This window comes from Macaca nemestrina, chromosome 16 (assembly GCF_043159975.1).
Source record: "Macaca nemestrina isolate mMacNem1 chromosome 16, mMacNem.hap1, whole genome shotgun sequence".
Classification (NCBI taxonomy): Eukaryota; Metazoa; Chordata; class Mammalia; order Primates; family Cercopithecidae; genus Macaca; species Macaca nemestrina.
Window position 1 is genome coordinate 94,647,637 of NC_092140.1, and position 26,369 is coordinate 94,674,005.

A 26,369-nucleotide genomic window follows, 5' to 3' on the forward strand; every position below is an offset into this window, starting at 1 on the left:
AGGAAGCAACGGACACACTCGGAAGCAGTGTCACTATGAGGCAGTTCACATGAGGCCAATAAGCGAGGTGTAAACAAACCATCCTGGATGTTTAAGCAACTGGGTTGCATGGAAGTGGGGTGAGGAGAGATAGAAAATGGCACCGTACCATAGAAGAGGGAGCATTTGGGTTGAGCCTTGGAGGATGGGAAGTGGTGTTTAGTAGGTTAGAATCTTAGAAGCTGAAAGTATAATCCAGGTTGGGAGAACAGCTTCAGGAAAGGCTGATGTCTTCTCAGAAAAGCACAGAAAACAAAGCCCACGGGGGTGTGCCCAAGATAGCCAAATAGGAACAGCTCCAGCCTCCAGCTCCCAGCATGAGCGACACAGAAGATGGGTGATTTCTGCATTTTCAACTCAGGTACCGGGTTCATCTCACTGGGGCGTGTCGGACAGTTGGCGCTGGTCCGCGGGTGCAGCCTGACCAGCAAGAGCTGAAGCAGGGTGAGGCATTGCCTCACCTGGGAAGCACAAGGGGGAAGGGAATTCCTTTTCCTAGCCAAAGGAAATTGAGACACACAACACCTGGAAAATTGGGTAACTCCACCCTAATACTGCACTTTACCAAGGGTCTTAGCAAACGGCACACCAGGAGATTATATCCTACACCTGGCCCAGAAGGTCCCACGCCCACGGAACCTCCCTCATTGCTAGCACAGCAGTCTGAGATCTAACTGCAAGGTGGCAGCGAGGCTAGGGGAGGGGCGTCTGCCATTGCTGAGGCTTAAGTAGGTAAATAAAACTGCCGGGAAGCTCGAATTGGGTGGAGCCCACCACAGCTCAAGGAGGCCAGCCTGCTTCTGTAGACTCCTCCTCTGGGGACAGGGCATAGCTATACAAAAAGCAGCAGAAACCTCAGCAGAGGTAAATTCCCCTGTCTGACAGCTTTGAAGAGAGCAGTGGATCTCCCAGCACAGAGGTTGAGATCTGAAAACGGACAGACTGCCTGCTCAAGTGGGTCCCTGACCCCTGAGTAGCCTAACTGGGAGACATCCCCCACTAGGTGCAGACAGACACCTCACACCTCACACTGTGGGGTACACCCCTGAGATGAAGCTTCCAGAGCAAGAATCAGACAGCAACACTCACTGTTCAGCAATATTCTATCTTCTGCAGCCTCTGCTGCTGATACCCAGGCAAACAGGGTCTGGAGTGGACCTCAAGCAAACTCCAACAGACCTACAGCTGAGGGTCCTGACTCTTAGAAGGAAAACTAACAAACAGAAAGGACACCCACACCAAAACCCCATCAGTACGTCACTATCATCAAAGACCAAAGGCAGATAAAACCACCAAGATGGGGAAAAAGCAGTGCAGAAAAGCTGGAAATTCAAAAAATCAGAGCACATCTCCCCCTCCAAAGGAACACAGCTCATCGCCAGCAACAGAACAAAGGTGGACAGAGAATGACTTTGACGAGTTGAGAGAAGAAGGCTTTGGTCAATCAAACTTCTCAGAGCTAAAGGAGTAACTATGTAACCAGCGCAAAGAAACTAAAAACCTTGAAAAAAGAATGGATGAATGGATAACTAGAACAATCAATGCAGAGAAGACCTTAAAAGAACTGATAGAGGTGAAAACCATAACACGAGAACTACGTGACAAATGCACAAGCTTCAATAACCGACTCGATCAACTAGAAGAAAGAGTATCAGCGATTGAAGATCAAATGAATGAAATGAAGCGAGAAGAGAAGTGCAGAGAAAAAAGAGTAAAAAGAAATGAACAAAGCCACCAAGAAATATGAGATTATGTAAAAAGACCAAATCTACATCTGATTGGTGTGCCTGAAAGTGACGGGGAAAATGGAACCAAGTTGGAAAACACTCTGCAGGATATCATCCAGGAGAACTTCCCCAACCTAGTAAGGCAGGCCAACATTCAAATTCAGGAAATACAGAGAATGCCACAAAGATACTCCTTGAGAAGAGCAACTCCAAGACACATAATTGTCAGATTCACCAAAGTTGAAATGAAGGAAAAATGTTAAAAGCAGCCAGAGAGAAAGGTCAGGTTATTCACAAAGGGAAGCCCATCAGACTAACAGCAGATCTCTCGGCAGAAACTCTCCAAGCCAGAAGAGAGTGGGGGCCAATATTCAACATTCTTAAAGAAAAGTATTTTCAACCCAGAATTTCATATGTAGCCAAACTAAGTTTCATAAGTGAAGGAGAAATAAAATCCTTTACAGACAAGCAAATGCTTAGAGATTTTGTCACCACCAGACCTGCCCTACAAGAGATCCTGAAGGAAGCACTAAACATGGAAAGGAACAACACGTACCAGTCATTGCAAAAACATGTCAAAATGTAAAGTCCATCGATGCTAGGAAGAAACTGCATCAACTAGTGAGCAAAATAACCAGCTAATATCATAAAGACAGGATTAAGTTCACACATAACAATATTAACGTTAAATGTAAATGGACTAAATGGTCCAATTAAAAGACACAGACTGGCAAATTGGATAAAGAGTCAAGACCCATCAGTTTGCTGTGTTCAGGAGACCCATCTCACATGCAGAGACACACATAGGCTCAAAATAAAGGGATGGAGGAAGATCTACCAAGCAAATGGAAAACAAAAAAAAGCAGGGGTTGCAATCCTAGTCTCTGATAAAACAGACTTTAAACCATCCAAGATCAAAAGAGACAAAGAAGGCCATTACATAATGGTAAAGGGATCAATTCATCAGGAAGAGCTAACTATCCTAAATATATATGCACCCAATACAGGCGCACCCAGATTCATAAAGCAAGTCCTGAGAGACTTACAAAGAGACTTAGATTCCCATACAATAATAATGGGAGACTTTAACACCCCACTGTCAACATTAGACAGATCAACGAGACAGAAAATTAACAAGGATATCCAGGAATTGAACTCAACTCTGCACCAAGCGGACCTAATAGACATCTACAGAACTCTCCACCCCAAATCAACAGAATATATATTCTTCTCAGCACCACATTACACTTATTCCAAAATTGACCACATAGTTGGAAGTAAAGCACTCATCAGCAAACATAAAAGAACAGAAATCTTAACAAACTGTCTCTCAGACGACAGTGCAATCAAGCTAGAACTCAGGACTAAGAAACTCAATCAAAACCGCTCAACTACATGGAAACTGAGCAACCTGCTCCTGAATGACTACTGGGTACATAACGAAATGAAGGCAGAAATAAAGATGTTCTTTGAAACCAATGAGAACAAAGATACAACATACCAGAATCTCTGGGACACATTTAAAGCAATGTGTAGAGGGAAATTTATAGCACTAAATGCCCACAAGAGAAAGCAGGAAAGATCTAAAATTGACACCCTAACATCACAATGAAAAAGAACTAGAGAAGCAGGAGCAAACACATTCAAAAGCTAGCAGAAGGCAAGAAATAACTAACATCAGAGCAGAACTGAAGGAGATAGAGACACAAAAAAACCCTCCAAAAATCAATGAATCCAGGAGCTGATTTTTTGAAAAGATCAACATAATTGATAGACCGCTAGCAAGACTACTAAGGAAGAAAAGAGAGAAGAATCAAACAGACGCAATAAAAAATGATAAAGGGGATATCACCACCGACCCCACAGAAATACAAAGTACCATCAGAGAACACTATAAACACCTCCACGCAAATAAACTAGAAAACCTAGAAGAAATGGATAATTTCCTGGACACTTACATCTCCCAAGACTAAACCAGGAAGAAGTTGAATCCCTGAATAGACCAATAGCAGGCTCTGAAATTGAGGCAATAATTAATAGCCTACCAACCAAAAAAAGTCCAGGACCAGATGGATTCACAGCCGAATTCTACCAGAGGTACAAGGAGGAGTTGGTACCATTCCTTCTGAAACTATTCCAATCAATAGAAAAAGAGGGAATCCTCCCTAACTCATTTCACGAGGCCAACATCATCCTGATACCAAAGCCTGACAGAGATACAACAAAAAAAGAGAATTTTAGACCAGTATCCCTGATGAACATCGATGCAAAAATCCTCAATAAAATACTGGCAAACTGAATCCAGCAGCACATCAGAAAGCTTATCCACCATGATCAAGTGGGCTTCATCCCTGGGATGCGAGGCTGGTTCAATATATGCAAATCAATAAACGTAATCCAGCATATAAATAGAACCAAAGACAAAAACCACATGATTATCTCAATAGATGCAGAAAAGGCCTTTGACAAAATTCAACAGCCCTTCATGCTAAAAACTATCAATAAATTCAGTATTGATGGAACGTATCTCAAAATAATAAGAGCTATTTATGACAAACCCACAGCCAATATCATACTGAATGGACAAAAACTGGAAAAATTCCCTTTGAAAACTGGCACAAGACAGGGATGCCCTCTCTCACCACTCCTATTCAACATAGTGTTGGAAGTTCTGGCTAGGGCAATCAGGCAAGAGAAAGAAATCAAGGGTATTCAGTTAGGAAAAGAAGAAGTCAAATTGTCCCTGTTTGCAGATAACATGATTGTATATTTAGAAAACCCCATCGTCTCAGCCCCAAATCTCCTTAAGTTGATAAGCAACTTCAGCAAAGTCTCAGAATACAAAATCAATGTGCAAAAATCACAAGCATTCTTATACACCAGTAACAGACAAACAGAGAGCCAAATCATGGATGAACTCCCATTCACAATACCTTCAAAGAGAATAAAATACCTAGGAGTCCAACTTACAAGGGATGTAAAGGACCTCTTCAAGGAGAACTACAAACCACTGCTCAGTGAAATAAAAGAGGACACAAACAAATGGAAGAACATACTATGCTCATGGATAGGAAGAATCAACATTGTGAAAATGGCCATACTGCCCAAGGTAATTTATAGATTCAATGCCATCCCCATTAAGCTACCAATGACTTTCTTCACAGAATTGGAAAAAACTGCTTAAAGTTCATATGGAACCATAAAAGACCCCGCATTGCCAAGACAATCCTAAGCCAAAAGAACAAAGCTATACCACAAGGCTACAGTAACCAAAACAGCATGGTACTGGTACCAAAACAGAGATATAGACCAATGGAACAGAACAGAGCCCTCAGAAATAATACCACACATCTACAGCCATCTGATCTTTGACAAACCTGACAAAAACAAGAAATGGGGAAAGGATTCCCTATTTAATAAATGGTGCTGGGAAAATTGGCTAGCCATAAGTGGAAAGCTGAAACTGGATCCTTTCTTTACTCCTTATATGAAAATTAATTCAAGATGGATTAGAGACTTAAATGTTAGACCTAAAAGCATAAAAACCCTAGAAGAAAACCTAGGTAATACCATTCAGGACATAAGCATGGGCAAGGACTTCATGTCTAAAATACTAAAAGCAACAGCAACAAAAGCCAAAATTGACAAATGTGATCTAATTAAACTAAAGAGCTTCTGCACAGCAAAAGAAACTACCATCAGAGTGAACAGGCAACCTACAGAATGGGAGAAAATTTTTGCAATCTACTCATCTGACAAAGGGCTAATACCCAGAACCTATAAATAACTCAATCAAATTTAATAAATAAACAAACAACCCCATTCAAAAGTGGGCAAAGGATATGAACAGACACCTCTCAAAAGAAGACATTCATACAGCCAACAGACACATGAAAAAATGCTCATCATCACTTGCCATCGGAGAAATGCAAATCAAAACCACAATGAGATACCACCTCACACCAGTTAGAATGGCAATCATTAAAAAATCAGGAAACAACAGGTGCTGGAGAGGATGTGGAGAAATAGGAACACTTTTACACTGTTGGTGGGACTGTAAACTAGTTCAACCATTGTGGAAAACAGTGTGGTGATTCCTCAAGGATCTAGAACTAGAAATACCATTCAACCCAGCCATCCCATTACTGGGGATATACCCAAAGGATTATAAGTCATGCTGCTATAAAGACACATGCACACGTATGTTTATTGAGGCACTATTCACAATAGCAAAGACTTGGAATCAACCCAAATATCCATCAGTGACAGACTGGATGAAGAAAATGTGGCACATATACACCATGGAACACTATGCAGCCATAAAAAAGGATGAGTTCATGTCCTTTGTAGGGACATGAATGCAGCTGGAAACCATCATTCTCAGCAAACTATCGCAAGAACAGAAAACCAAATACCGCATGTTCTCACTCATAGGTGGGAATTGAACAATGACATCACTTGGACAGAAGAAGGGGATCATCACACACCGGGTCCTATTGTTGGGGGGAGGGAGGTATAGCATTAGGACATATACCTAATGTAAATGACGAGTTAACGGGTGCAGCACACCAACATGGCCCATGTATACATATATAACAAACCTGCACATTGTGCACATGTACCCTAGAACTTAAAGTATAATTTAAAAAATAAATAAATAAAATAAGTGCTCAATAAAATGACATCATCATAATAAAAAAACAAAAACAAACAAACAAAAAAACAAAGCCCAGTCATTCCAGTGGGCCTGGATCACAGTGTATGAGGGTGGGGTGGGAGGTAAGAAGTATTATAATGCTCACCCCAGCACTTGGACTTTATTCTATGAGCAATGGAGACCAACAGACACTTTTGTCCTGCTGAATTTGAAAGGTTAGGGTGTAAAATTGAGATGTGCAGGTAGCAGTAATAGATTGGAGGCTGTTCATCAAGTGAACAACTGTGACTATTATATTTAATTAACTCTGTTCTTCACATGCAACTGGCTGTCCCCACATGACCTCCCACAAAGCCCTCTTACGGCTTCTTGTCTCACCACCCAGCAAAGGTTTCCAAGTATTCAGCCCTGACCTGATCTCCTTCATAATTTTCACTTTCATATCCTACACGGCCTGAGGAACATCTGTGCCTTGTGGAGACAGAACTGATAGGTTAAGAGGATGTTGTGAATGTTGTGTGGTATTTTGCAGCAAAACATTTGACACAGCCTCACAACTGACTGCACAGGAGGGACATAGGTTGTTACAGCTGTTTATCATCTGTGCATTCATCACTCTTTCATAAGGGCTATCAAAATATCAGACATCCTGCTTGGCACTGAGGAGTCAAGATGTATAAGACACAATTACTGTCTTGGATCAACTCCTATAGCTCTGCTATAGGCTGGAACAGTAGGTTGATGATGATTCCAAGGTACTTTACTTAGTTAGGTTAAAGCCCTGGATGGTGGTCCCTAAATAGCTGTGATCTCTAGATCCCAGAAGGGGATTCAGATGAAATTCTGCTAAGGAAAGGTGTTTTTCTCTGGTTGAAGTAGGGGTGTGTTCAGGGAACTTGGTCTTTTGGAAGAGACTCTTTCAGGAAATATCTCATGCTCCACAGAGCCCAGCATGACATTTTATGGCTAGGACCATGGAATAGAATGGTGGTTCTAGCCAGATGTGTGTGCATCAGAATTACAGGGGAATTTTTACATAACATCCATCTATAGGTCTTAGCTTCTAGAGACAAAACAGTCCCAGGTGGAACCTGGGCATGTATATTTTGATTTTTTTATGCATACTCCTAGTGAAGAACCAATGTCTTGCTCGGGTGGAAGCAAGATATTCAGACTTATTTTCTCTGTAGCTCCTGCTTTTTATTATTCCTAGTTGAACTGCACCACTACTCAGTTTCTATTTTATAATACTGATTATAAAACATGGAGGGAAATAACTCTTTGTATTGAAATTAAAAGTTTTTATGGATAATTAACTATGTGTCCTAGACTCTGGGCTTGTCAAAAGAAGGACGTAAGAAGGCACTATGTATTATACTTGGGAATGATAGAAGAGACTGACCTGGTATTTCCACCCGGAAGAGGGAAAGGATTTTAATTACAAATACAGGAATCCAGCAGATGGCATCAGAGAACACTATAAAAAAGAAACGATTTGCAACAGCCACCTCTCTTCCAAAATGATTCCTTACTTCTGTGGTCTGCAAGGCGGTTTTTTGAATGGAACAGAACATAGTAATATAGGAAAACACAATGATGAGAAAAGCCAGCAAGTTCACACCTGTTGGGAAAAGCACACTTTTAACATCTCAGGCATAAAAGTCAACAGTAAAATTACTGTGGTACAGGTTGAGTATCCCTTATCAAAAATGTTTGAAACCAGAAATGTTTTGGATTTTGGATTTTGGAATATTTGCACATTCATAATGATGTATCTTGGAAATGGTTCCCGAGTCTAAACACAAAATTTATTTATGTTTCATATACATCTTATATACATAGTCTGAAAGTAATTTTGTACAATATTTTAAATAATTTTGTGCATGAAACAAAGTTTGTATGCTTTGAACCATCAGAATGCAAAAGCTTCAGGTGTTGAATTTTTCCACTTGTGGCATCATGTTGACACTCAAAAAGTTCCATATTTTAGAGCATTTCAAAGTTTGGATTTTCAGTTACAAATGCTTAACCTGTACTTAGATGTTAAATACAGTGCCTCTTCCACAGGCCCTGCTGGGAAGCCTTCTTTTATATAAGCCCTGTGGTATTAGGTAAAACCCAGGTTCAAGGAAATAAAAACAAAGACATTGGGTTGGCCAGATGAAAAAGAGATTTCAAATACATAAACCCTTATGAGGAATTATGGACTTCTAAAATTCAGATCTAGGCGTATCATGAAGTAAACTCTAGCTGTCTTAAAGCATGAAGAGAAGCTATTTTTGTTTTTAGCTCTCTGCAAATTCAAACCTTAAGGGATTGATGTAATCTTACACACGTCTCAAAAAATCAAAACAACCCCACTTTATTATCCTATAAACATGAATAATAAGAGAATAAAAATAATTTTAAAAAATGAATAAAATAACCTTGGAATTTATCATGAATATAATTGTCTGAGAAACATTATTCCTAATGTTTTTGGTCTTAAGAATAATACATAGAACAAAAATGTATTTTTGTTTATTTTTCTTCATGTTTCTTACAGTAATTTAAACTACTGTGGTTCAGAAACTTTAGACTAATTTTATAATAAACAATAAGAAAAAAGTTTAAAATTCAGCTATGTGAATTACTCTTTTGAGCCCAAATGTATGCACAAGATTCCCACCCAACATCACTGTTCCCTTTCATTCTGACTTCTTAGTGACTCGGGTTTGCTTTATTCTTGCTGTCGCTGAAATCCTGAGTGATCATCTCATTTCTCACAGTGAACATAAGACTTGCATATATTTTCAAAGTTGTTAAAAAATATGAATCTGAACCTAGACTGTATGTAAGATTGGTGAAGTCTAGAGTAAAAATACTTTAAATTCAAGGTGATCTGTTATTTTTATCCAAATCATTTCATATTCAATGAAATCGCAGTATAAAGCCATACGGTAAAATTTTATAAAACTGGTTTGTCTTAGGCCTCTTTTCAAAAAATTTTGTTAAGCGTAAAAAATAATCACTCTCTTAGAAGATGCTCCCCTGCCCTAAATTCTGATAGCAGACTTACAGAAAGGATCAAAACTGTATGTTCTAGGCTGGGCGTGGTGGCTCACACCTATAATCCCAGCACTTTGGGAAGCCAAGGTGGGCGGATTGCTTAAGGTCAGGAGTTTGAGACCAGCCTGGCCAACATGGTGAAACTTGGACTCCACTAAAAATACAAAAATTAGCTGGGCATAGTGGTGGGCACCTGTAATCCCAGCTACTTGGGAGTCTGAGGCGAGAGCATTGCTTGAACCCAGGAGACGGAGGTTGTAGTGAGCCGAGATGGCACCACTGCACTCCAGCCTGGGAGACAGGGTGAGAGTGTCTCAAAAAAAAAAAAAAGTGTATGCTCTGAATGCACGATAGTAATATAAGAAATATGTTAACAATAGGGGAAACCTGATGGGGCATATGTGGAAAATTGTACTATCCCTGCACCTTTCCTAAAATGAAAACTATTTTCAAATAAAAAATTAATTAAAAATTATATATTCTTATATTCTTCAAACAGAAAAAAAAAATTGTACTTTAGAGCTCTAGGACTCTTCCTCTCATATACAAATTGATGATGATTGTGTGTGTGTGTGTGTGTGTGTGTGTGTGTGTGTGTGTGTTTGTGACTATCTCTTTATCTATCTGGAATATATCCCAGATACTTAACCCCTTTGGGCCGAGCTCCATGCCCGCATGGTATGCTCCACCAAAATGAGTTTCTTCAGCCCTTCATCTTACTCTGTTTCCTGGCTTTGGGCCTGGGAATCCACTATGTGTTCCTGGAACACAGACCCCACCTCACCCTCCTCTGCCTTCACTTGGCTAATGCCTCCTCCTCCTTTGGGCCTCAGTTTGAATTCATTTCTTTTGGGAAGCCTTCCCTGTTCCTCAGATCTGGGGCTCCTAGAACATTCTGTACTCTTCCGTCATGGCATTTATCAGCCTGTGTGTGATGTGAGAACGTGTTGACTTGTCTGCCTCCTCCTCTGTGGTCTGTAAGGCCTTTGAGGCTGGATCTGTTGTATCTCCAGTACCCAATATAGTATATAGTTCACAGCCTATAGTAAGTGCTGAATAAATGCCTGTTGAAACAATGCATGTCATGGTGTGTGTGTGTGTGTGTGTGTGTGTGTGTGTGTGTGTGGTGTGTTTCAGGGAGAGTCTCTATTAAGGGCACCTATGTTAGGAGTAATGAGGAAATGAATGATAAGGAAATACAAAGAACAGCCTATAATACTCTGGATCCTGGGAATGACATATCTATAACCAAATAACTACCAAATAGGGTAGTGTGTGATGGGTATTACTAAAATGGTGTAAACTAAATATTTTGTTTTTCAGAGGAGGAAGAGGAGTAGATGGAGAAGAACTGGGCATGATGGTTAGGGTCATGTCATGAGGAGTTCTAAGTGACTAATTTAAACTTGACCTTGATAGTACTAGGGAGTCATTGAAGGTCTCTGAGTGGAGGTGTACACAGTCCTTTTGCTAGAGAATATAACAATGGTAGTGAATAGATAAATGAGAGGAAGGGGAAGACCCCAGAGGTTACGAGACCAGTAAGGGCTAAGGTAATAATTCAGGGTTGAGGTAGTAAGGTGTCTAACTAAGGCAATAGCAGTGGGTAGAGACTGGAAGGAACAGCAGCAAAAGCAAATTTTGAAGAAAAAGAAAGGACAGGAGAGCTTGTTGGTTCCTTGGATGGGAAGAAAAGATTAGGAGAGTCAAAAGAAGATCACCCCAAAGAGAGGACATGGGAAAAGCCTTAATTTTAAGCAGGAGGGACACATATTAGAAAATAGAAAAATAGTGTTTTTAACTTTAAAGGGCTAAACTTGTCTTTCATTTATAAAGAACACAGGATCTTCTTTTCCAAATATTAGGAGGAACTGAGAGAACTGGAAAGAAAATAGCTTTATTAAGCATCCTTACATTGCTGACTCAAGAGCAGCATTTAACAAAGGCAATAAACCTTCCTGGTATTTCCATTCAGGTATCTCTTACTTGTTAGTTTCCTGAGTTTTATTATTATTTATTTAACTCATAACTAGATTGTAAAAAAAGAGTTTAAATAACTTGGTAGGTTTATAGGACGAGGCACTAAACTGGAATTCCTCCAGCTTATAGTCATTTCATATAAACATGAAATCAGAGGATCTTATGGATAATAAAAAGATAATCCAGAGATCCTGGTAGTATGTCTTTATTTTCCACACTAAATATTGTCTAATAAAAAGTTTAATAAAAATGTCAATAAATGCAATAGTAAAAACTTTTTTTTAAAGAAGGACACAGTCGTGACTGTATTACCTCACTTTCTGAAACAAATCCACCTTTGCTGAAATTTAAAGTATTTCTAGCAAAATTATGTTTTTCCAGGAAATGAAAAAATATAATTTACCTAGAAAAATTCCAAGAGAATACCCTTGACTTCCAACATCTTCTGTTTGGTCATAATAAAGTGGGAAACATACTCCATTTTTCCCATAAAAGTTTCCAAAAAACTCCTCATTCCAAAATGGAATTACAGCTATTAAAAATCCTGCCATCCAGATGCAAATGAGGATGACTGAGGTCTGCCGTTTTCCAGGCCGAATGTTATTGAAGGGGAAGACAATGACCAGGAACTTCTCCAAAGTCAAGTAGGTCAGTAGCAGGACAGAGACTTCGGTGGACAGCATGGCCAGGAACCCCATAAGGCGGCACTGCACGCTCTCCATCCACAGCAAGGCATACTTCTGATACTGCCCTCGGTATTTTAGATCAAAAAAGCCAACAAAGAACAAGTAAACACCCATCAGGCAGTCAGCACCTGTGAAAGAATCGAAACAGTGTATGTCATCAGTTTCCAATGCCTCTGTTTTAGTTTTCTGATTAAGTCTATTTCCAGCATTTTAATTGTCTAATTAGATCTAGTTCCCTTCATCTGATATCAAATGAACTAATGTAAACATCTACCAGAGTACCAAGAAGCTAGTGGACTTAAAAATCTGTCATATTTCTAAAGTACTACACTATGTTTTTATTTCGTAGTTTAAAAAAATGGGAACAGGAGTTTTCTGGAAGGAGGAAGGACTAGTTGTTAAACAGTTAACGTATATTATCTTCATCGTTAATAAAGGGAATAATTTTCTGGGCTTAATGAGCATAGGTATCATTGTAATTGAAGTTGACCTTAGTTTTATCACCCACAAAACTTTATAATCTGTCACTTGACTCATTGGTTCCCTATTAGCGCATTCCCAAGACATATTCCTGAGAGCAGGCCACTGTAAGGTCGTGCAACCTAAAAAAAGCCACAAAGGGCCAGAACTTTTATATTTAGAAAAAAAATGTGCCCAGGATGTATAATTCACATTAAATGCCATTTGTTGAAAGCCAATAAATGTGTGTGTGCGTATATATATATATTATACACACGTCTAGCGCACAGCTCACAGAAGATACCCTAAATCTACCTATATTGGAAACATACTTACAACAAAGGATTTTGATGGACATAGCGTGAGTTGTATTTTCAGCTTTAATGAAAGATCTCATGCCAATGACAAAAAGATTTCCAAAGCAGGTAATGAAAGCTATAACCCAGACAAATATTCTGAGGATATTGTTAGCCAAGAGGTCCTCAAATGAAGAAATGCCGTCCGTCAAGGGCATACATATTCGGACATGGGGAGCATAGGAGCAGTATCGAAAGTTTTTGAAATAACTAAAGTCAAAGGGAAAAAAAGTGTCACTTTGCAGCAATGATACAGAAACTACAGTTGCAATCCTATCGGGGCTGCAACTCCATGCTAGGTATACAACTTCACTAGGTTTGTTTATTTTTGTTTAGTAGTGTTTATGTAATTAAAGAGTTCTTCATGAAATACGAGGCAGTATCCTTTTAAAGATGAGGAACCTAAAGGACATGGGAATTCAGTAACTTGGATGAGGAGAGTTCAGGAGGACATGAAAATTTGAAATCTCAGGGGCTCTGTGTTCCCTGGTCACATTGGTTTATTGATTATTCTGTAAGGTATTATGAAAAGTGGATTATCATTGTCAAAGTGATCTCCAGCAGACTTTCAGGGGCTTGGGCTTGGGATGGGAAAAGCCTGTTGTCACTCACCTAGAACATTTCTGTCTTGTCTTGAGTTTTAAACACCAAGGTCTACTCACTTTAACTAGCCCCCTCTTCCCTGACACTGGCAGGAAGGGAAGACCTCTGACACTAGGAAAATGCATTCTCACTGAATCTGGGAAGAGAAGCAGCTGCCTTAAACACAGATTTCTTACGAGGGTCTGGAAGGACTTAATTTCTATGGGAAAATAAGTTTGTTTGTGATCAGTGGAGTTGGGATCTGGGCACAAGGCATCTGGAAGTGCTGGAATTGGTGAGGTCATTTGGCTGTCGCCGTCCCTCAAACCTGTGTGTTTAGAATTTTCTCTCATAAAACTTATTCTATTTTTATTTGTTTGCTCCTTCTTTCAGTTCACTTTTCTGCTCTTTACTGTCAGTCTAATTCATTTTTTTTGTCATTTCTCAATTCAGTTTCTAGACCAAGACGGCCTAGCGTCAGACCGCTGGCTGCCTGCACCACCTCGCCTCTTACCCTGCAATGCTTACTCCACCCAGACACACACCCTCAGACAAGCCATGCTCATGCCGTACTCAGAGCTTTGCTTTTGCTTAAGCCCCTGCCTGGAAGATTCTTCCCCTGGATACTGCCAGGGCTGCTTTCTACCTCCGCTCAGGTCTGCTCAAAGGTCACCTCATTCCAACTTCCATCCACCCCACCTCAGTGGTAATCCTCAGTCCTCCTTCTATTCCTTACATTGCTTTATTTAAATTTGTAGCACTTATTGACTATTTACTCGCTTGCTCCTTTACTCTCTGGTTCCCAAAGCTAAATGGAAGCTCTTAGGCACAGACATCCTCTCTTTTGTTCATCATTGTGTCCCTGGTGTCTAAAGCAGTGCCTGGCACATGTGGGTACTCAACAAATACTTCTTGGATCAGCAAGTGGATGATGAATAATTTAGCACTAGGTGTGTCAGGAAGAGAAACAGGAGGCAATTCTTGCCTTCAAGTAGCTTACAATTCAGCTTCCTAATATCTGGCATCCAATTAAAGGAACCTGACCTATAACAAACTCTCTTTTCTTCTCCTTCCCTGGAGTTCCTGGCACACACTTGGCTTGACTTCTTGGTCCTTTTAGGATTCCATTATGTCTGCTATCTTCAGACAGGTTCAGGGCCACCTTGCGCTGTGACCACACTACTTGTTGCCAGGTGAAAGGGATGGGGGTGACGAGGTGGGGATGTTTCAATAAGTAAAGGACAAGGAATATGAAAGCAAAGTAAGTAGGTTACTTAGTAGGGAAGTAACTTAGCTAATGTGTTTTCTCTTAATTGTTGAGCCCTTCTTGACCTTGGCCTGAGGTCTATATTTAACACAGCAGTTTCTCCATCAAGTTCTAAATAGGTTGCATTTCTCTATTCTAAGAAGACCTCGTATTCTGCCTACAACAAGGAAATGATATCCTCATTAAATATTTATCTAATAGTGCCACAAAAGAAAAAGAACAAAACCATGTGGAAATGCATCAAACACTTGTCTTTTAGTAATCACACCTACTGCACAGACATAAACAAAATGTTCTCCCAAAAGAGCACCTTCACAGCAACCATTTCATCCACTTGCTGCACCCAACTTGTAATCTTACATTGAATCCTCCCTATTTTTGTAGATAACAGTGGTTAATTTTTGAAATCATGAACACACAGATTACACAGTTGATAAAGAAATAATTATGAACACATATATTCACACAACTTACACAGTGCACTTTAGCCAAATATACTAAAGTGACTTATCAAAAACTACTATAAAGATTAATTACCTCCATTTTGTAGTGCACTTAGTAACAGTAACAACACCTGGAATTTATATAGCACCTTTCTTCCTAAGGGCTCAAATCTTAGAGCAGCCGACTGCTCATTCATGTGAGGTGAATTAATGTTTCCAGGTCGCCTGAGTACCATTTAGCCAGTGACTTCATCTTGTGTAATATGTGGCATTCTGGTACCCTGATCTCTTATTGGACCTCAATTGGATAAACAGCGTGTTTCCAGAGAGAAGGGTCATTCATGTCGGCACATCATAATATTGAACTCTATTTGAACAGGGACCAAAGGTGACAAAATTAAAAAGTTCTCAATAAAACGACTTTTGTTGCATAGAAACACATTGCAGTGATACATTAGACAGTTTACAGGAGATAATTTGAAACATTTTACCATGCTTCCTCCTCCATTTTTTATACATACATACATGTGAGAAAGATTCTTCATGGGTTGAAACATTCGTGTGTTTATATTTGGAATCTCTATCCTTTCCAGGTCTCTGGAAAATACACACAATAGGTTTAATGGTGTTGAGCTGAAACGCTTTAATAATCGCATTCTTCATCATATCCGAAAAATAATGCTTCAAGATCTTATGTTACCGAGGCAAATGAGGATGAAAGTTTTACAGTACACTGTCTTAGAAAATGGCTATTTCTATTTATGCCTCCTGTAGTTTGGTACTGATTGTGTCACTTCACATGCAGAATTATGTTCTTATACAACACATTCATTCATTTCTTTGATTTAAGGATGACAGTGGTGATTTGTGTGATTATGACGTTGGCTCTTTAGTTTGATTTTATTAATATAAGTAATGCCATAGGAATTAGAGGGTTTCATTCAGGAGATGATATTTCCAACCTGAGAGTGTCACTGAAGTGAGTTTTGTGAGAATCTGGATTTAAATATGATCATTTCTTCCTGGCCTATGTGTCTTTAGGATGGAAAACCATGAAGATAGCAAGAGGAACTCCAATTCAGAAGTTTGCTAAGACACCAGTGGTTTGTCTTAGAATTCCTTTAATTAAATTTAAGTTAAATTTAATTAAATTCCTTTAAATCCTTCAGGCCCCATAAAATGTCCTCAAAGGGATCCAAGGATCACTTCTGTTCTCTTAGTTGACCTCAATGCTTGCTGCTACAAGTGTGGACACTTTGAAGATCTCTTTAGGGTGGTATGAATTAAGAGCTACCATGTTCTCAGGAAGCAGCTGGAGAGAGGACAATCTAAAAAGACAGAGGCCTTTTGCTTTTAATGTTTGTTTTAAAATATGTCTGATTCTCACTTGGTTTCTTTTTAACTAATCCGAATAAGGATTTCTCAACATGGTTCTGAGTTTTCCTTTGCCCAAGGAGTCCTTGCTTTTTGGAAGTCAGAAACGAAATCTGGGAGAGCTGTTATACGACTGAGTAATTGCATGGCCCCTCTAGCAGGAGACTCTAAGCCCTTTCTAAAGGTTTAATTTTCCTTCTTCTTCTTTTTTTTTCCCCCTCTCTGGCTTTCTCCTTGACTTATACAGTTTTACCTTTATGTGGATTCTGTGATTATTTGATTAATAACCTGTAACATCCTAAAGAGCAGAGGCCACTGTACCCCGAGTGCGAAGACAGTGCTTTTTGTAAGTCGATGGCTAAGACATGTTTGTGAAATAAATGGGTAAATGAATCTTAGGTAAAAAAAGAAAGAACGGGCAGGTGCGGTGGCTCACGCCTGTAATCCTAGCACTTTGGGAGGCCGAGGCAGGTGGATTGCCTGAGCTCAGGAGCTTGAGACTAGCCTGGGCAACACAATGAAACCCTGTCTCTACTAAAATACAAAAAAAAGTAGCCTGGCATGGCGGCATTTGCCTGTAATCCCAGCTACTTGGGAGACTGAGGCAGGAGAATCGCTTGAACCTGGGAAGGGAAGGTCAAGCTTGCGCCATTGCACTCCTGCCTGACAGGGCAAGACTCTGTCTCAAAAAAAAAAAAAGACCCTAAAGAAAAAAAGTAGAAATGAATAAAGAAACGAAGTAGAAATGAAGTTAAAAAGGTATGTAATAAATAGTTGCTACTTTGACTTTCAGGAAGGCATTATGTAGTGACTTGGTATTTTGGCTTTCAGAAATGCAGTATGTGGTAAGTAAAGGGAAGAATCATGCTGTCCACATCCTCAGGTCTGTCCTTATATTTTAAAAAATAAACATATATGTTTAATATTATGGCTTCTTAAGAATAGGGACCAGATCTTTTCATCAGTGGATGCTCACTAATATCTGCTGAGAGAGAAACCTAAATCTTGCATTAATTTCAGATAGAAAACTAGCAAGAATAAAAGATGATATTAAGAATTGGTCTTTGGACGTAAAGGAAGAAATACTTTTGGCTGCAGTCAGGCAATGTAGTCTGCTGTCTGTGTGAAAACAAACAACCTTTAGCCAGCAATTGCCATCCATTGGAAAGAAATCATGAAGTTCAAAGGAAAAGTGGCAGAGTTCTTGACACCATTGAAACTTAATATGGTAGAAATGTAGCTGGGCATGGTGGCTCAAGCCTGTAATCCCAGCACTTTGGGAGGCCGAGATGGGCAGATCATGAGGTCAGGAGATCGAGACCATCCTGGCTAACACGGTGAAACCCTGTCTCTACTAAAAAAATACAAAAAAACAACTAGTTGGGCATGGTAGCGGGCGCTTGTAGTCCCCGCTACTTGGGAGGCTGAGGCAGGAGAATGGTGTGAACCCGGGAGGCGGAGCTTGCAGTGAGCTGAGATCCGGCCACTGCACTCCAGCCTGGGCAACAGAGCAAGACTCTGTCTCAAAAAAAATAAATAAAATAAAAAAGAAATGTAAAAATACTGTACATAATTTTCTGAATGTTCATATTTGCGGGATAGCTTTTTAAAAACTTATTTAAAAGTAAAACAATGCACTGTAGACTAATATCAAGTAGATTCTTGTAGGAAAGGGCAAAGGGGAAAAGCAGGCAAGTCTTACATAATCTGTTTTAATCAAACTTTTAGAAACAAAACTATTGCAAGTTTAATTCTTGGTGAAAACTGTAGAAAGAGATTTTGCCACATGAACCCAGTTTTCAAGAAGGACATTCTTGAAAACTTCCTCAAGTACAGAAATGGACTTCATACATGTTGAATGGTAAATAATGAGTCTTACTTGTCATTCAGTATGTACTTGATGGGATCAGTGACATTCACAGTTGTCTGAAATGCATGCTCCTATGTGCAAAATGCCCATTTAAAAATAAATGTGTCTCTAAGTACATCCACTAAAATTATAATCAATATAATTGTAATATTTCACTTACAGAGACTGAAGTTGTTTAAGACTTTCAAACTGGTTCTTGTGAAGATACATAAGAGGATTGGATGACAGGTTCCTTTTTTTTTTTTTACCATTAGATGAGAGAGGAAAAGAAGTTTGAAGATATTATTATTTTGGAAGCTCAAAATGTTGCCCTTTAAACCTGATTATGATGATAAGTAGAACTTACAGTTTTTGGAGAAGCTTCAAGTCTTTAAAAAGGTGAGGTGATAGCTCCATTATCATATTGCCAGACAGATCCCTGTTGACGACAGTGAAAACCCAAAGCAATTACTTTGGAAGAAAATGACAGACTTATTACTCCTCACAATTATCGTCATCCCTTTTGATGTAACAGAAAATATGAATCCAATTTAACCAACCTGATAACTTGTTACACAACAGGGCCGTTATGAGTCAGCCAAATGGATACGGTTTCCAACACTTACAGACATGCAATATTTTGCTCATCCAGTTCCCATCTGGAATTTCCTTTTACCCTGTCTCCAACACATTCCCAGCCTGGCTTTCATATCTGCTTTGGTTAATTTCCCCTGCTCTAGGTATTCTTTGTACACTTCTACTCTTCATGCTTCTGTGATTGCTACTTGCTTCATATACATGGTCTCTTGTTTATCCAACTACGCTTTTCAAGGTCAAGTCTTGCATCTTTAATTTATTTTGCATTCCAACCAAGACAATATTGTCCACTCAGCATCTGCCCAGATAATCTAGAGTAAGTTCACACACTTTTAATATGTTCTTATACAGGACTATTTTTGCAGAAGAAATTGCGAGTTTAGAATTAAATGTAATAGGATTGTCCAATCCAGACAGAATCCTAAGAAAGTGACTCTATAAAATGTGGAAAAGAGACCTGTTAAAATCAGAAGAAATGAATCTTTAAGAGTCCAGAGTATTTTTCTGAGCCAGAGAAGGTGTTAAAGATAAAACAGATATACAGTTGCCTAAGAGTCAAACAAAAATGATCTCTTTTGGTATTCTGGAACTGCTGATGTATATGTGGGAGTTACAAATAACTACGACTTAGCTCTTTCTGTAAAGAAGCTTCCATTTAGAGTAGCAACTAGATAAAAACAAGGAAAGAATCAAACAGGTGCTGTTATAGAGGCGCAGAGAAAACTTAGAGGAAAGAGTCATCGATCTTGGCCTGGGACATTAGGAAGTGTTTGAAGAAAGCTTGATGATTTTAGGTGGGTTAAAATAAGAACACCTTCTCAGGTGGGTGTAAAAAATGATCTGAAGCACAGATGCTTGGAATTCAGTGACACTTTCAGGAGTCAGGAAGTGATCCAACATGAGTAGAGGATGGAAGATGTAGGGAGAGGTAGAGGACGTCATGGAGAGTGCGTGGAGACAAGATGGGAAGGCCAGGCCGGGCGCGGTGGCTCAAGCCTGTAATCCCAGCACTTTGGGAGGCCGAGATGGGTGGATCACGAGGTCAGGAGATCGAGACCATCCTGGCTAACACGGTGAAACCCCGTCTCTACTAAAAAATACAAAAAACTAGCCGGGCGAGGTGGCGGGCGCCTGTAGTCCCAGCTACTCGGGAGGCTGAGGCAGGAGAATGGCGTGAACCCGGGAGGCGGAGCTTGCAGTGAGCTGAGATCCGGCCACTGCACTCCAGCCTGGGCGACAGAGCGAGACTCCGTCTCAAAAAAAAAAAAAAAAAAAAAAGATGGGAAGGCCATGCATGCACTTCAAGGCAGTAGTTTTCACAGTACAGTCCAAGCATCCAAGTCCCCAAGGATGCTTATGAAAAGAGCACATCGCCAGGGCCCACCCCAGAGCTATCACATCAGACTTTCTGGGAGGGAGCCGAGTAACAAGCCAACATCCCATGTGATTCTTCGGCACATTTAATGTTTGAGAACTGTGTCAAGAACTTTGCTAAATGCCAGGCAACAAGGAGTGAGAACATTAACTAGGGCAATGGCATCATTTGCTCCGGGTTATGGAATGATTATTCTGTCAGAAGCATGAAGGACAGGCAACAAGGCCTGGGAGTTAGGGCAGGAAGACCAGGCAGGAACTTCTAGATGGACCAGGTGAGAGCAAATGAGGGTTGAGGGGGACAGCGGCAGGGCTCAGGGTCTGGCTGAACACGTGTTAAGAGAAAGCTGGAGGGAAATGGAATGGTCTTCAAGCCTGGCTGCCAGGAAGGAGGCACTGAGATGGCAAGTCCAGGTGAAGAAGATGGCCATCGGGTTGGGGTCTCTTGTTTGTTTTGTTTCAAACGGGTTGCTTTTGAGGTGCTGTCATGACACCAAAGTCTGAGGTCCTGCCAAGTGAGATATCTCATCTGGTCTTCCAGATAAGAGGAGCACACCTAGATCACAGCCCAGAAGGGAGACCACAGGTGCGCCCAGGCCAGAGAGAGCCTGACAATAAAGCAATATGATGATGATCTCATACACCTAGAAAATGCCTTTCAAAGGGTTACCCAGAAAAATAAAGCACACTCTTTTGGAGGAAAGGACTTCAGGGGCCTCAAGTACTTGTGCTTATTCCTCCCTTATGGGTTTGTTGTCATGAAGGCACAGTAAAATTATTTAACATTTGTAAACTCAAGACATATGAATGCCTTGTTCAAGTTAAGCCTACCAGCTTCTGAATTTCTTTTAGCTTTCTGAGGCTAAGTGAATTGCAATGGATCACTATAGATCTTAATAGCAAGCTGGCATCTCTTAAGTGGGCTCTTATTTTTGCTGTGCCTCTGCCTATATGTAGGATGAGAAGAGGGTTAGAAAAAGTTTAAAAATATGGGCTCTGTACCACTGTTTCCTTAAGTTTATATATAAAATACCCGTCTGGGTCAGGCATGGTGGCTCATGCTTGTAATCCTAACAGTTTGGGAGGCCAAGGCAGGTGGATCACTTGAGGCTAGGAGTTCAAGACCAGCCTGGCCAACATGGTGAAACCCTGTCTTTACTAAAAATACAAAAATAAAAAATAACAAATTAGCCGGGCATGGTGGCGGGTGCCTGGAATCTCAGCTACTCAGGAGGCTGAGGCAGGAGGATCACTTGAACCCACGAGGCAGAGTGAATGGAGTGAATGGATCTGCAGTGAATGGAGATCGCACTATTGCACTCCAGCCTAGGCGACAAGAGCAAAAAACTCCATCTCAAAACAAAACAAAACAAACAAACAAACAAACAACAAACCCCTCTGTTTGTACTGGGTTATTCCTCCACCCCACCGTGCAACCCAAGTCCACAGTCACCCTCCACAGCCTGGGAAGGAATGCTCTGAGAGGAAGTCTTTTCCAGGTGAGATGCCTTTACGTTTTTGCCATAAAATGACCATACTTTCAGTTCTTTCAGTTCTAACGCAGTACCTTGCACATACCAGGCACTTCATAAATATGTGTGGATTTGATTTATGATTCTCATTAATTACATTGAGTTACCTTAATTATTCATGAGTTATTTTTAGATTACTGCTATTGAGTTATTTTCTCCAGTCCTTTCTGGATTTCAAAATAGTGTGTAAAGAATGGGGAAAGGTTAATTCAGAAACTAATTTCCATTTTAAGGCCTCAATCAGAAACATGAGTTTTCTATCCTAATCCCTGCTATGTGCACTGTAAGAGACTTAATTTTAACTTCCATTGATACACAATTATGTGGGGAGCAATGAGTTAATAGCAAGATAAATGATTTTAAAAGGCTTAGATCCATAAAACAAATATTTGAACAGAAAAAATTCACATGAGCTCTCTGAATATTTTTTCAGTGAGTCTAACCCTCATTCTCAACATTGGGATTTGCTTCCCTGCTATATAAGTAATAATTTCTCAAGGAGTAGTAAGCATCTTTGTTCCTTTGTTCAGTTATAACGAATTAATATTATTTCAGTTAGTCAGTTATTCATTATCAAACAGTTATTGGGAATTAACTATACTCCAGCCAGTAGAAAGAAATGATCCCTATGTTTAAGAAGCCATGGAAAACTCATTTAGTCCCAAACACACATAAGTAAGAAATCACCCAAAGAAAAGCAGAGTAACTAGGGTAGGCTAAATCCGTATTAAGCCCACTGTCTGATTTGAATGTGCTTTGGACTTCAGGATAATGTTGGTTTTCTTAATTGATTTTTAATATCCAATAGTCTACAGGATTTTGATTGCTACTAGTGGCAAAGCAGTCTCACTAGTCATTTAAATTTATAATCTCGGAAGAAGCAATCATATTTTCCTAGTAGACGACGCTACTTACAGTTCTCCTAAATTTTTTAATGAAGAAAATGTCTTCTCTGGAACAAAACCAATTTGATTTCTAGGCAGAAACCTGTAAGACATGGCGAGAATCAGCATGTGGGTTTGCGTCTGCTGTAGTAATCAGTTCTCATTGGGAGAGGCCACTGATCCAGGCAGAATTGTATAAGCCTCCTTTGAAGTCTTCAAGGGAGGCGTCTTTTAGAGTGGAACCTAAAGCGGGACTTTCTCACCGTGGACATCCCCATGTTCTCTTCAGGAAGTGCTGTCACGAGCAATTTGAGGTCCTGAGTGCGGTCTAGAAAGCTGCACTTTGTTTGGATCTAATTATTTTAGAAAATGTCTCTTTTAATTTTCCTTTTCCATTCTTTTTTCCAATCACCCATCCAATCAACAAACATTACTAAGTGCTTACTAAATGTGGAAAACTATCATTAAAACAAAACCAAAACACTCATGTTTCAAAGCTTTCCAGCACGAATGCACTGATTGACCAAACCATCTGCCTTCCTGCCCCATAAAAACAGAAACAGCAATCAGAATCATGAGGCTGAATCTTTGGCCAATCAGAATGCTTTCGATGTTTTTCCTTTTAGATGAAATTATGATTTTTTTTTCTTTAGGAAGAAAGACATCAAATGCTAAGGGTCATTGGCTAATCATTGTACAGCTAACCACTTTCACATACATTATTTCCCTTCCTTGGTGACCACGGGGTTAGGAAACTGGAACTTTCAGGTCCCAGTTCAGCTGAGAAGGTGCACAGAAATAAGGAAGTCACATGATGTCCCTAAAGGGTGGGCACCTTAACTTGAGGCTCAGCCCCAACATCCAAATCAATAAATCGGTGTGTGCATTTTCTAGCACTGCAGTGTCAGACCAAGGCTGTAAACAAAATGCTACTTTAAAATTCTTTGTCAATGTTTTCTTTTTGACTTCCAAATATATAGGGTTTCCCCTCATTTAGTGAAGTCCATTGTATACTTACAGCACTGTGAGCGAATTGCACGACAGAAACGTAGAATTTGTGAGATACTTTATTCGATTGCCTTCCAAATCCCTGGAAGTCATGGAGGAAAGATAATTTTAATTTTTTTTTTTGTACAAATCATTTGCTTAGAGATACTTTTTAAAACAGTTCTCAAGTTTATTTTTACTTCATTCCAGTTGTTACTATGCTTTCCTCCTAATTATTGCAAGGTTAGTACTAATATTATAGTATTGCAAGGTTAGTACTAATATTGCAAGCATAACTAATATTATGCTTCTTTCTCCCTTCCAACTAATGTTAATAAAATTGAGGAAAGGGCAGCCTAACATTTAGTGAGTGTCTTTCTGTGCTGAACACTATGCTATTAATTATAATATTGCCCAACCCATCATAAACTACCATTGATTGGGCTTTTATGGTGCCAGGTGCTGTTCTACATGCATCACACAGCACTCCTGCCAAATTGCTGTTATTACCCCCCATTTAACATAAGAGAAATCTGAGGCTCTTGGTGATTTACTTTCCTTCTGACCACACAGCTAGTAAGTGGTAGAAATGACCCAGCCCAGATCTGTCAGAATCTGAAGCCTAGACACTTAACTACCGTGTGTGGCGTCATTGATCATTACATCCTCACATTCCCTCCAACATCGGGTAGACGTTTTTGTCTCTGTTTTGCTGAAGGAGAATCTCAGGCCAAAGTTATCCTGTACATACTGAACACCAGAGTCAGGATGCGAATCCTGATCTGTGTGATGCCAAAGTGCAGGCTCTTTCTGTGATTCCTCAAGGACGCTAATGCCAAGGGCAACACTGCTCAAAATGGCATGGACGCAGCCTCAGCGCTGCCTGGAACTTGCTAGAAATGCAGATTCTTGCCCTAGACCGACTGAATCAGAAACTCTAGCACTGAAGTCCAGCCATCTGTGTCTCAGCATGTCCGCTCGTTGTTTACGATGCATGCTGACGTTTGACAAGCACTGCTGGGGAGATTTCATTCTGCCAGGTAATTCTGCAGGTCAGTGGCATCCCACATACTCGGACAGTGCCCTTCGCAACACTGTGATATTCCTGTTTCAAGCAATGCAGAGGACTAAGAAACAGCCCATTTTTCTGCCAAGTCTCCTGATTTCTCTTCATAGTCAGCTCCTTACAGTCTTCCCCAAATATGGCAATAGCTACTTTTCTGCTTCTGAACTTTTCTCATAGTCACACTAAAATCACCAATCCCTTTGTCATTTTAAGAAAATATCATTTTAAAACTATCTTGGAGATTTGTATAGGAACTTGAGATGTACATTTTTTCACACAATATACTGTGATTAAAAATAACAAACACCGTACTCTCCTAAAAATCCAAATATTGTGACATAGAATGGAAAAAATGTTTTTCATGATCTCAGAAGTAGGACACTTTGGGGTTGTGGGAGCAATTGTCCAACCTGATAGCAAGTAAGCGAAGAGGAAAACCCTCCCCAGAACGGGTTTTCTCCTGTCTGGCCTTTCTTCCTGTCTGGCCTCTCAGCTTCCTACCCTCTGTGTTGAAAGGCTATCAGTTGCAATCAGGCCGTCTTGCTACCTATGTGTTTTTATTGCGTGTCTATTTTTTCCCACGTGTTTGTGGGAGCCCATTGTGAAAATGAGTGTCTCAGGAACCCTGAGCTCTGAGGCTGGTTCCTCACCTGCTGCTGACTGATGTCCCTTTTGGGGAGGGAGAGCATGCTGAGCCCCTGATATTTGTCTGCTACCTTTACTCTTTCCTGTGTGTTTCCCATTGTGTATATGCACTTGTTTAGTTTCTAAGTATTTTCTTTTCACCTATTCTTATTCTCATGGTGTTCAGGTCATTATCTCCATTTTTAATAGTGGCACACTTATGTGAGACCTCTATTGTTTTAGAAGCCTTTTGACAGCATGTATTTAAATAAATACATAAAAATAAACATCAGAAAATAAACACAACAGTACCTAATAGTATTGTAACAAGAGATTTTGAAGTTAGTTCAGGTAGGATCAAAAGCTGAAGTACTAAAACTTTATCATCTTGTGGGTCTTGAGTTCCATGATTTGACTGAGAAGAGTTCCAGCAGTGGTACCATCAGCATTTTCACAGAACAGGAAAGCAATGGACATGACAATCCTGGTTGCTGCAGAAGACTGTGAAGGTGTATGTGGCAGGGAATGGTGGGTAATGGTGGTGAAGCTATGACGTAAATTAAATGAATGTTTTAAATGGGTATTGGTTAAAAGCTAATAAGGAGTAGAAATGGTTTGGTACATCCATTCTAACAAAGGCTTATTGAGCATCTATTATGTGCTTGTCATTGTCCTGATGCTGGGGTAGGAAATCACATGATAGGTTTCTGCCTTCCCAGAATTTATGGAACAGTACAGAAGACATAAGCACCGAGGCAGGTGGATCACCTGAGGTCAGGGCTTGAAGACCAGGCTGGCCAATATGGTGAAACCCCATCTCTACTAAAAACATAAAAAT

The 26,369-nt window shown here is 40.0% G+C and overlaps 1 protein-coding gene and 1 long non-coding RNA gene across 9 annotated transcripts in view; one reads left to right on the forward strand and one right to left on the reverse strand.

Annotated features, from left to right (window-relative positions):
• The window catches only part of LOC105485992 (uncharacterized), a 539,662-nt gene that overhangs the window by 45,600 nt on the left and 467,693 nt on the right, over window positions 1-26,369 (forward strand). The gene's annotated exons all lie outside the window — the stretch shown is intronic.
• Window positions 1-26,369, reverse strand: part of LOC105485986 (relaxin family peptide receptor 2) — a gene marked incomplete at its 5' end in the record, with an annotated part of 70,894 nt that overhangs the window by 3,683 nt on the left and 40,842 nt on the right. The window contains 8 exons of the mRNA XM_011748623.3: window positions 7,826-8,044; window positions 11,855-12,265; window positions 12,933-13,162; window positions 15,770-15,841; window positions 18,649-18,720; window positions 18,835-18,906; window positions 22,886-22,957; window positions 23,873-23,944. Of these exons, the coding sequence (XP_011746925.3) occupies window positions 7,826-8,044; window positions 11,855-12,265; window positions 12,933-13,162; window positions 15,770-15,841; window positions 18,649-18,720; window positions 18,835-18,906; window positions 22,886-22,957; window positions 23,873-23,944 (1,220 nt within the window). The remainder of the gene's footprint in view (window positions 1-7,825; window positions 8,045-11,854; window positions 12,266-12,932; window positions 13,163-15,769; window positions 15,842-18,648; window positions 18,721-18,834; window positions 18,907-22,885; window positions 22,958-23,872; window positions 23,945-26,369) is intronic.